Source organism: Perna viridis, chromosome 1 (assembly GCF_037379345.1).
Source record: "Perna viridis isolate PV_CMFRI_1.1 ecotype Kerala chromosome 1, ASM3737934v1, whole genome shotgun sequence".
NCBI lineage: Eukaryota > Metazoa > Mollusca > Bivalvia > Mytilida > Mytilidae > Perna > Perna viridis.
The window spans coordinates 35357166-35368889 of record NC_142445.1 but is presented as its reverse complement, the minus strand read 5'-3'; the positions used below and the strand labels follow the sequence as shown (position 1 = coordinate 35368889).

At 34.2% G+C, this 11724-nt stretch overlaps 1 protein-coding gene across 1 annotated transcript; it reads right to left on the bottom strand.

Annotated features, from left to right (window-relative positions):
* Positions 1-419: 419 nt before the first annotated feature.
* LOC148628526 (uncharacterized) lies at positions 420-10278 on the bottom strand. Its single transcript, XM_088589057.1, has 13 exons — positions 10149-10278; positions 9468-9678; positions 8985-9121; positions 8348-8468; positions 6382-6534; positions 6103-6141; positions 5360-5503; positions 4310-4440; positions 3513-3666; positions 2626-2883; positions 1875-2020; positions 1177-1333; positions 420-667 (listed from the first exon to the last, which is right to left on the bottom strand). The coding sequence occupies exons 2-13, from the start codon at positions 9674-9676 to the stop codon at positions 445-447; spliced, it is 1872 nt and encodes a 623-aa protein (XP_088445183.1). The 5' UTR covers positions 9677-9678; positions 10149-10278; the 3' UTR covers positions 420-444.
* Positions 10279-11724: the final 1446 nt, after the last annotated feature.

The following is an 11724-nucleotide window of genomic DNA, read 5'->3' as shown; positions in this document are numbered from 1 at the left end:
CACTGAATGTTGCTAGGTCTAAAAGTGGACATTTAAGAGAAGTTATATTGATAATCTCATTTGTTAATATTGTCACTTCATTCTTGTACAAACTATTCTGATGACTAAGGCACCCACTGATTTATTAGCAAAAAGGGGGCTGTTTTATTTTAAGCAAAAATAGAGGAAAAAAGCTATGATTCTACATTTTGTCCTGGCTGCTGCTGAAAAAATATAATTATTTGCTTGGATGAAAATTTTATCAACAAATTATCCCTCTCCCCTTGAAGACAAAAATAGTCTGTGCATAAAAATTATTCTTGCAAATAATTTACTTCATTACCTATTACAGAGTTATGTATATGTAAGTTGTTGACAAATACTTTTGAGTGACAGTTGGATTAGTTGGAGAGAGTGAAGGGGATTACAATTAAAACTGATTTGATTGCTTCCAGTTTTAATGTCTTACATGATCACATTCAACAGGAGCATGATACAAAGCAATAATGTCACTTTCACAGTTTTATGATCTGAAGCTGCATTAAAGTTCATATACTGGGTTAGTGGCCGAGAACCTCCACAGTCCATCCTCAGTAATTCATTAACTACATCCTCTGCAAGCCTACTGAGTGATTCACTACAGGTGGAGATCTGTCGTGCATTGCACAATGCAAGTTCTTTATATGGTCTGCAATACAGATAGTAAGTTTATTTCAATACGAGGCCATGTATTTTCATTTAATTATCAATAGTACTGACTTTCATTCTTACTGTAACTCCTTCCAATAAAATAATGTACCTATTGTCAAACCCAGTGATTTTCATCATACACAGTGTATTAATCAAAAAGATGTTTGCTGTTAGTGTTTCCATTTCAGTACCGAGTGTGATTTTTTATCCTTGGGGTGGGGGGGGGGTCTTGGATTTGATGTTGGCTTAGAATTTTTCGTGCAAGTTAAAATTTTTGTTTATATTGCAGCAACAGCTGAAATTAATGTATTTATTTGATCTGCCTTGTAAAAAAAAAATCCAAAAATCTGGAATTTTTTTTCAAATCCCAGCCACTTACCTCCTCACTAATAAATGGTTGGTGCCATAATTTTGTTCTTGTAGTGGATCTGCCCACCATTTCAAAAACATGAAATAGAGAACTTTTCTAAATGTTTAAATAAACTCATAAAAATGTTAGTGACATACTTGCAGAAGGCAGTGACACCATTTACATCAATTCCTGATATGTTGAAAACGAAGTTGAAGATGTACCGAGCTTGTAAATCTTTATAGCTCTGCTCCATCTTACATACTCGGAAGGAATTTGTCGCATTAACCATACACCTGCTCTGCCTTAGAATTTCTAAAACAGAAATTATGAATTTATCGACAGACCAGTAGAAGCTTAGATTGCTCATTGCATCCCTTGTGAATTAAAAAGGTTGCCTTCTAGATCATTTTATTGGTTACTCTTGCTTTAAAAAGTGATTATATTGCTCTTCTAATGCTATTGAAAACAGCATCCTGCGCATGCACTTGAAAGATATAGTAAAATGCTGGTTTCGTTGTAGTCCTGCGCATGCATTGAACGGAAAAGTACAGCGACAAGTATGTGATGTTTTCCCGTACATAAATTGAACAGAAAAGTATAGTGATAGCTGGATTCTGGTGTTATCCTGCATGGGCATGCATTGAACGGAAAAGTATAGTGACAAATATGTCTGTGATGTTATCTTGTGCATGTATTGAACGGAAAAGTATAGTGACAAGTTATCCTTTGCATTGAACGGATAAGTATAGACAAGTATGTCTGTGATGTTATCCTGTGCATGCATTGAACGGAAAAGTATAGTGACAAGTAGGTTTGTGATGGCACCCTGCGCATGTCACATATTTACATGTACCTTCTGTGTTGTTGCAAACTGTGTCGAAAATATACTGAAGTCTAGGTCCACTACTGAAATCTATCAGCTTCGATGTCATTTTGTCTACCAGGTTCTTTGATATTCCGACTTCTCTCGACAAACAAGTTGCTAAATTGCTGCTTTCTCTGAAATAAACTACAGATATTGCAATCGAGCCCTAAAGGGGAAGCGCTATATGATATTGCTCTTGGGAATAACGTGCGTTTGTTTTCAAGTTGGTATAACCAGTGGCGGACCCGGGGCGGGGAAAAAGATAAAAAATTGCAATTTTTAAAAATTGTTGAAAAATTGTGTGTGTTAAATCATGAAAAACACTCAGAAAGAAGTATGATTCAATAGTAATCCAGCAAATTAATTATTTAGTATGATTTCTTGATCCTCACCGGTGTTCCTGTCAAGGAATTTTTTTGCCCCCCCTCCCTTTACCTAAAACTCTGGATCCGCCACTGATAACATATGTCAGCAGAAAAAATATGCTAGTAAACTAACTCCGATTTCCATTCGCACGGGATAAAAGACCTACTGTGTTCAATTTTTTTGTCCGAGAATAATATGTCAATGATGAATAGTACCGTTCATAGACTTTTGAATAATGCTGTTATTTTCATTTAAACACTAGTTTATGAAATGAAAATTTAGTAATTTTGTTTGTGAAAAACTATCGACTGTAGAAATGATATCAACGATAATGCTCTGATAAAATTGGGTATATTTATTTGAAACGGCTTACTTGCATGCAAATGATGTCACATGCTCATCGTCAAAGGCCCAAGGTCTATTGGCAAATCTCTGATACGCTTCTGCCATTACTGGTGCTGCACAATATGCCATTCTGTTCGAATATGGCGATGCATTTATTACGGAAGCGTCAGCATAGTAGCAATTGGTTGTTAACAACTGCTTTTCAACGGCACTAAATGTTTCAGCAAGGGCGGGACTGCATCGTTGAAGCTGAATTCTGGCACACGTATCACCTTCTCTCAACAACCTTTTTAGAAGAATCATATTTGATTTTAGTTTTATAATCACACACATCTTCATATATATTTCGGACATTAAACGCTTGGACACACTGTTAGAAATACAGGTTTTTCCTGGAAACCTCGTACAAGAATTTGACATTTTTTATCAATGATTTTTAGCATACATTTCAGCTTGACATTGATGAACATGTAATAAACCCTTCCGAAGTATTTAACTACATGTGAGATGACTATAAATCTTCAATAGCGAAGTCATGTAAATTAACAAAAGTACTGTTTAAATATTACAGTTATCTGTCATATATTTATTGTAATATTTTTATCATCACCATGCATTGTATGGGTTTGTGCTAATAAAAGTTGTAGTATGAAAAAATATTTTTTTCTGAACATAACACAATAACTACGCTCCTGCAGCTACCAAGGCTTTCAGTTAAATTATTGATGCAACAGGCAAGTCCAGAGAAATAGCACATTCAATACTGAATAGGCTATTTATCAAAATAAAGCAATTGTCTAAAACAACAACTTAAGAAATGGCATCCCGAGACAACACTGTATCTAAGTTACTTTTACCTTCGAATTCTTGTACGTGTACCATTAATTCCACCTGCCGAATGATGGTTGTACTTACGGGCAATATGATAGTAGCTGGTTAATGCTGTTTGTTGGAGTAGTACTAGAGCGACTCCTTTGAAGCAACTTGGTTGATGCCGATATCAGACTACCACAAACAGGCATGCTTGAGCCTGATTGAAACAAACACATCAACTCCGACTGGGTCATAGCTGAAAATATTGAAATTAATATTAAATCATTTACAAGCAAGTTCTATCTTTTAAAAAGATAGCAGACACGTTTTCTAGCTTTGTTCATTCCAAATCCGATTTAGTTTTTTCTGTTTTATATTCAGTGAACTGTGTAATCAGTTACTGATCACTGTGCTGTGTTTTATATTCAGTGAACTGTGTAATCAGTTACTGATCACTGTGCTGTGTTTCGTATTTCATTTGATTTATTGGCAAACTTTTTCCAATTATTCAATATATAAAAGATTATTCATAATTCAAAATATGAAACTGATTGAAAATATACCGGAGTGGAATCTCGAATTTCCTGGTTGCTATCACTTTGTCCAATTAAATGCGAGGTCGCAGGCTCCATCGGTTACCATGGTTATGATTCATGTGTTTCACGTGATGTCTAAGCGAACTCAATACTGACTGCGTCGGAATAATTACCGACTTTTTGATTGGAGATAAAATTTTACAGGATGTGCATTTTGAATTATCTTTTTATATATATGATGCCTTAAAGGTGTCTGATCTACAGAAAATAAAATATTGAATTTTATACTATCACTTTGCGCATGATATTTAAATATAACCTTGTTCTAGAATTCAAAGAAAATCCTTATATGCTAATACGTACATGTAGAGCAAATTTGAATCAAACTTGAACCTAAGTTTTGTAGATTTATTATAACAGAAAGACCTGCATCGATTGAACTATACGGTTGTTTTACGTTTTGACTGATACAGTCGGAAAATCGTGTTGCATTTCTGAAATATAACATGTCCACATCAGATCAATCTGGATCAAAATACAGTGAAACCCGCCTAAACCGAAACCTCTAGGATTTTAAAACTTGTTCGGTTTAGAGAGGTTTCTGGTTTAACAAGGTTCAAAATACATTTGAATAGATATAAAAGGACTTCAAAAATGTCTGATTTAGCATGCCTTTGCGTTATTCAAGATTCAGTATAGACAGGTTTTACTGTATATACTTAGTGTCCAATAACATCGTAAAATTATGTACCTTAGATGATGGATGAGTGGAGCGTAAGTGCTCAACTGAAGTTTGTTGATCAGCATACTTTAGTTTTGTGTGTTTGTTCCTTTTAGATTTACAAGTAAAGTTAGTTGCTTTTGTCAGTTTTCTTTGCTTTACTTCGTTTCCTCGACTAAAGAAATTAAATGTCAATTTAAGAGTGGACACCTATCATTTATTCCTGAAAAGTATATGACGCTTACCTTAACCACAGGGGTTTGCTCCCAATATCAAATACATGTATGCAGTCCATCTACTAGGCGGGACTGCATATTTGATAGTGGGAGCAAGTCCCTGTGCCTTAACCATGCTCCCGGTCCATACTCTCCCGTTTTAGTGGCGCGTCCGGGTTTCTCATTTTTTCTTTTATTTATCAAACATGTGTATTTCTTTAGTAAATGTGTGTTGTTTGTAATGTTTCTCTGTTTTCTTGTTCTAGTCCATGTCCCGGGGCTCAACGTTCCAATAATGACCTCCTTGCTTTAACCTCCGCCAACTTCCACTGTTCAATGTGTTTTATATTCTATAGTTTAGAGATACTCTGTTATTGCTTTATTCATCTTATGCTCGTCAGTTGTTGTATTTTCCCCTCATCAAAGTATATGGTTTTATCATTTATTATTTAAAACACACAAGTCAACGTTACTTACTGGCACAAACTTCCCATTGCCTGACCTAAGACTTGGCCTACTGTTTTAAGCTGGTTCGTATGAGTTTTATAAATCGCCATGATGTTTTTAATCACTTCTCCATACGTTTCATATGCGCACCTAGCAACGACTGACTGTGCCAACCTATGCGTATAGATATATAAATAATGATTTAAGATTTCAGTGTGAGAAAAATACGTTATTTGGCAGATGTAATTGTTGTACATTTTTTATATTCATGTTCAACCGCAATCTTTACTCCGTTTCTACTTCCATTCTGGAAAGACGGCTGTTGAATAGATAAATGCCATATAATTGCAACTACGCGTTTTTATAAATTATTGTTTAAAAGGTAAACTAGGACGCTTACCCTACCGGCGCAGCTGGTCTATGCTCCCAGTTTGTAGTCCAAGTTGCTCATTACTTTGTTACTTTCTTTGTTGTGTGTGTCTGTTCTCCATGTCGGCATGGTCTTAGTCGATTACATTCTTTTGATATCCGCTGGAATTTGGTTCCATTGATTACTCTTTTGTAGTGAAACTGGATGAATGTCACCGATTAACCGATTAAAAAAAAAATCAGACAAAATCAATACAGTTTAGTTTAATCCAGTAATGTATCCTCTACATACTGTGACAAATGTAAGCGGTTACTGATCTCTTTCTGACTTTTTATGTAGGTTAAAAAATAAAGACCGCATTTTTGGTGAGCAATAACTTGGAAAATACAAAGTGTGCACTTACCAAGTCTGACCTGGATCGTTTGATACTGCTGGAGGTGTGCTTCAATGTTAAACCATACATAGATTGAAATTATAATGTGGTATATTATAAGATAATATAAGGTAACAGTTAAGGTTCTATTTCTTTTCAGAATTCCAGTTTTTGGCAAAAAATAATGAATTTTGAAATCATAAAATAGATTTACATATGTATATTTTCGCAAACTGATAAGCAATTTAGTACTCATTGAAGTCAGTGTTAACTGAAGATAAAATCAATTGGAAAAGAAAAAAAACTTACTTTATAGTTGGCATGAACGTTGAAGGGATTGGCGGGTTACACTGCCCCGGAGTGAAAATCAGTGTATAAGCAAAATAGACCTCTAACACGTTTTCCGGAATTACATCTGGAGTTGCATATTGCCTCATGCAGAACACATGTTCATCAAGTAATCTAATGACAATCAAAATATAAAAAAAAAAATAATCTAACAGCGAAACCTTCATTTTCGTAATTGGTAAAACTAATTTTAAACTGAAATCACAACCCATATTTGCTAGATAATATTTTTTATCTTTTACCGCAACTCCATCAAAACATGTCTAATGCAATTATAACTTCTGTATATAGTAAATACACACAGCCATCAATACAGCCAATGTACTTGTGACTGCATGCTTGGAAGATTTTTGCACTTGTGACTAGTAAAAAGCGAAAATACCGTATAGGACCAATGAGAAGGACACAAAACGTCAGTAACGACCAATTAGGTAATTTTGATGACCGTGAAATCTTCAGTTTTAAATGAGCCTTAAATTGGACAACATGTCCCTGTTCTAGTAGGTTTTTTTAATAGTACACACCCGATGTGATTTTAGCTGTTTGTCTATCTTCATTATACATTGTATTTACAACTAACCATGTCACCATGCCATCGTAACTCGTACTGTTAGCGGACGACCATTTGATTCGGGAGGGGCAGATTTGTAAATAAATATCAAGGCCTGGGAAATTTTGAAAATACTTAGGAAATACTGAATATCAATAAATTTTCTGGACTCCAGATTCTATTGCACAGTATAATGAAACTAAATAATCTATCCGTATTCATAAAATAAAATTTTCTAAAAATAAATAAGTCCAGACCTAAACTCCAGCCCTTCCTCATAAACAAAAGTCTTCCCCATATATGTTTTGTTACCATGACAATGACTTGCAAAATTTATTTATTAACTTCAAAACCACTCCGACTTCCGGTTTTTATAAGCGATTTTACTAATGACGTCTTAGATAACGTTACAATATTTGCATTTGCGTATGATTGCCTTGTAATTCACGACTTCAATGCCATGAAAACTGATTTGTTCAATGATTCATAGTTTTTCTTTCCTCTTTCGTCTACCCCGGACTTGACTTTTTATGAGCAACTCGGAGGGTGTTTCTAGAAAAGCATAGGACGCTTACACGACCGGTGCACCTGGTCCATGCTCCTAGTTTTTAGTGGAGTCCGAGTTGCTCATTTGCTTTTGTTGCTTTGTATGTATGATTTTGGTTTCTTTATTTTCTTTGTTGTGTATGTCGGTTTTCCATGTCTGGTCTTTGTCCCTGGATTACATTCTTTTGATTACCGCTATAAACTTGGTTCCCTTGTTTACTCTTTCAATAACAGCTAGCTAACTACTAGCACAGAAATGAAGATGCTCGCTAAGGAAATCAAAAATTTCTGTTTTGTTGCTTGTAGTTGTTATGTTTTGTGTTAAGTGTCAAATAACAATCTTTAAAAAAAAATATAATGCACAAATATGTAATAAAACATGACTGGTTAATAAATATTTAGATAAGACATAATTATAAGCAGTGCTAATTCATCTTGCCCTAATATCTTAAACAAAGTACACAAAATTAAAATATATTTTTAATAAAAATCAGACAGGATATGGTTAATGCATGTCAAAAACTCACAAAATCATTTTATTTTGTAATTCAGAAACAGTAACATTTAGTTGTTGAGATAAAATTATATAGATTGTGTACGAAACTGGCCATTTGCAAGAGTTGTCGTTCTTGATTTGATTTTATATGTTTGATTTTAGTAAGAGATAAATGTACGGTTTCCGAAAAAAAAAATACAAAGGACAATACGACATAATTACATAGACAAAAAAAACATCTGTGGATTTCTACACCAAGAATCCCCTTTACTATAGACAGTGTCTAAATTTTATTTGGACTGGTACTTAGAAAATTAGTACATGTATAAATTTACCTGCATAGAATATTTAAGGTAAGGGGTTGTGAAGGTCGTGCCATCTCTCGGTTAAAGTTTGCCACGCATGCTTGTACATCTGAATTGTTTGTCTTCAGCGTATCGAGAGAAGTTGCATCACCTTAATGAAAAAAACTTATCTGTGTATATAATCTGATTGAATGCCGACCAAAATAATACAAAGCTGACTAATATAGTTTGAAATTTATATTTTTATCTGTTGAACCCTATGCCAGTCCTAAACCCCGAAACCTCAATTTTCTTAGCACGTTTTTTGAAGGCTAGATTGTGTCCTCCTGTTCGTTCCTTAAGTGTTTATCTCATGGCCCACTACCACCCCTGGAATATTTATTCAACAATAAATGTTGATTTCTAAATCAATCTGTTATATTTAGTTCTCATATTATTCCGTAAAACACAGATGCGTTTTCACAACATCAGTCGTCTAGTCTATGCCAAGTAGACTACTGACTATGCGTGCCCAACTTACACCGGAATAACTATTTTGACAGGTGTTGAAGCGGAAGGTTTGGCTAGCCATAAAACTTGGTTTAACTTCGAAATGCCTGTATCAAGTCCGAAAATATTGACTAATTTCATTTTCCGATGTATCTTTAACAATTTGTTTTATACTTACTTGGTATAAGACTACAGAGATGTTGCATTCGGGAAACCATGAGGTTTTTATCAAAATGCTTTGACAGCAAAACGAAATATTCGACGCTGCTTTCGTTGAGATGCAGTTCCAAACAGGTTGCAAATTCGTTAATCACTCTAAAGAATAAAAAGTTCGTGGCTCTTTTAAAGGCGTTATCATACAAGTCCGAAGCAGTCCTTAAGAAATTCATTTTGCGTCGTAATAATACTGTCTAGTAGAGATACATGCAACATAAAAGTTTAGAAAAAAAATCTAGTTAATTAACTTAACCCACAGGCTACAACGTTTACAGAATATATCGTTTACGTCTCACACTTGCGTAATCTTTTGAATCTGACGTGAGCACTTAATGTATCTCATGATAACGATTTTATCTTACCTTTGAAGTGTAAATATCTACCAAAAGTTACTAATACAAACAAACAAACAAAGAAGAAAAAAGAAAATATGAAAAAATCTTACGGACAAAACATGGAATATATTCTTGCGACTGAGGTTGGAGGGTAGGGGCTGTCACCCCCCTTCGCTAAAACCTGAAGACAAGGTTGAGGAAATCCTCCGCCGCTGCTGTCTGGTGGCCTAGAGACTATAGCTGTTTGTGGTAAAACGGTTGGACCAAACTGCGCAGTACATTGCGAAAGGAGAATCGCGAAAACGACAAGTATCTTCATCTCTGTAATGAAATATTACATTTTCATTCATTCGCTAAGTTAAGTTGACAAGTTGTCATTCAAATATGGTATTGTGTATTGTTCAATTTACTTTAAAACACTTTGTCCATCAATGGGAGGTCTATTTTGAAAAATTTGGAAAAATTACTGTAAAACATAAAAAGGGAGATAAGCTCATAAATACCCTCATAAACAGTAAAAGTAGAAAAAGTGAGGAAAGTCCGCTCCCATATATAGTGAAATATAAAATATAAACAAGGTTTCTCAAGTCTGAGCTCGAATTCCACGATATGGGTTTCCAAATAAAGCTTGTGTAAAAAAATCAAATAAGTGGCCGTGATATGAAGTTGCAGAGATATAAGGACGAACACCATGATTTCCTATATACCGCCCGGGATATATTCAATGGAATAGAACTCATATTTAGTACATGCACCTTGAATTCACATAAATATCATTAGTAAATACATACCTTCAACGCAGTTCGAAATCAAATTTTGGTGCGTAATCTAATTTGTTTTTATTTGGAATGTTGGATATCGGATTTCCGTTACCGGTTTTGGTCATTATTACAAACCGCGTTTTCCCCTCTGTCTTTCTTTCCCCACTTTACATATGTCCTTATTGGTTTTAAAGTGAAATCTAACATGAATTTTCATATTTCATTAATTTTAAATATGATATTGAAAACTAATAGACACTTGAAAGTTGATTATATTTCAGTAGGTTTCATTCCATTATTCATCAAAATAATGAAAATATTGATAGTATTATGTTTATGTGTGTGTAATCCAGATCTGGATCTTCACTTGGGAAGAATATATTAAAAAAACCACAGAAATGACGCAGTTAAAATAGCTGCTTCTGTCGGACTAATATTGGTCCATAGGTCCAGCAGTTTTCGGCACCAACATGTATGTTAAAATTTATTGTAGTAAAGTTGATTAAATGTACAGTTCTGCATAAAATAACCTTATAATGAACCGAGTGTGGTACAGCAACAGCTACCCGACACCTTTACTAAGAACAGGCAGTTGTGGAACAGGATTTTTTTAAAATAATTATGGATAACCAGGGTTTTTTTTATAGGATTTTGAAAGCTTTAGTCACTTAATAAGTTCAAAAAAGGGAAAAAGGTAATATACTTGTAAATTATGAATAGCTGAAATGTTAGAAATTAGATAGTAAATAGTAAAACTGAAATTTGTAAATGGACCATGCAGGAGGAAAATGTCAAGTTGAACGGAAAAGAGTCATGGACAACTAGTCCGACCCAGAAGGCGGAAGACCTGTATGATTTAGTTTGCCAAATGGTGTATGCGTTTTAGAGTCAAATGGGTGTGGTTTGGTGAATATCCAAAGGTGAATTGCAAATTTAATAATTGATAATGTTAGAGTTTTGGTTACCAATGAATGGGTTGACCTTTTTTTTAAAGTTTGGAGACTGGATTGTTTATCATTGGTTAGATTGGTCAACTTTTAGAATTTAACAAGTGTAAATGTAAATCCCAAATTTACACGTGGACTTAACAACAGCCAAAAGTTTAGCCAAATAAACAAATAAAAAATGTATTTATAATCCAAAGTAGTAAGATAAAAGATAGTGAAATAAGGAAAATAAAATAAAAATTATTTTTTTAATTGGAAGTTTAGCTTTATGACTATGTATGAACCGGAGTTTTTTAAAGAACGCACGCGACATTATACTACACACGGCTGGAGCTATCGGCGCGGTAGTTATGTTTCATAAGCATATGTGTACATGATTAACAAAAGTAAAAAAAAAAAGTAATAAATAATAATAGTAAAAAATAAAAAAATAAAATTAGAGACTATGTGTATTAATACACTGCATTGTGGAACCCCATATCAGGTGATTAATTGGATTTCATTTTAATTCAATCAAATACTATTTTATTATAACTGAAATAAATTGCGCTAATGCTGACCAGACTTGTTGCTGAACTGATTTTGGTGGGTTAAGAAGGTTTAGTTCCGAAAGAGTGTGGAAACCCAATTTGTGGATATTCCAAACGTGCTTGATGGTC

Bases quoted from the DNA above. Each gene is read 5' to 3' on its own strand.
- LOC148628526 (XM_088589057.1), bottom strand. From the start codon at position 9,676: ATGAAGATACTTGTCGTTTTCGCGATTCTCCTTTCGCAATGTACTGCG. The intron at 8,469-8,984 runs GTAAGTATAAAA...TTTTTCATTAAG, and splicing joins TCTCTGTAGTCTTATACCAA to GTGATGCAACTTCTCTCGAT. The intron at 6,535-8,347 runs GTAAATTTATAC...GATTGTCATTAG, and splicing joins ACCTTAAATATTCTATGCAG to ATTACTTGATGAACATGTGT.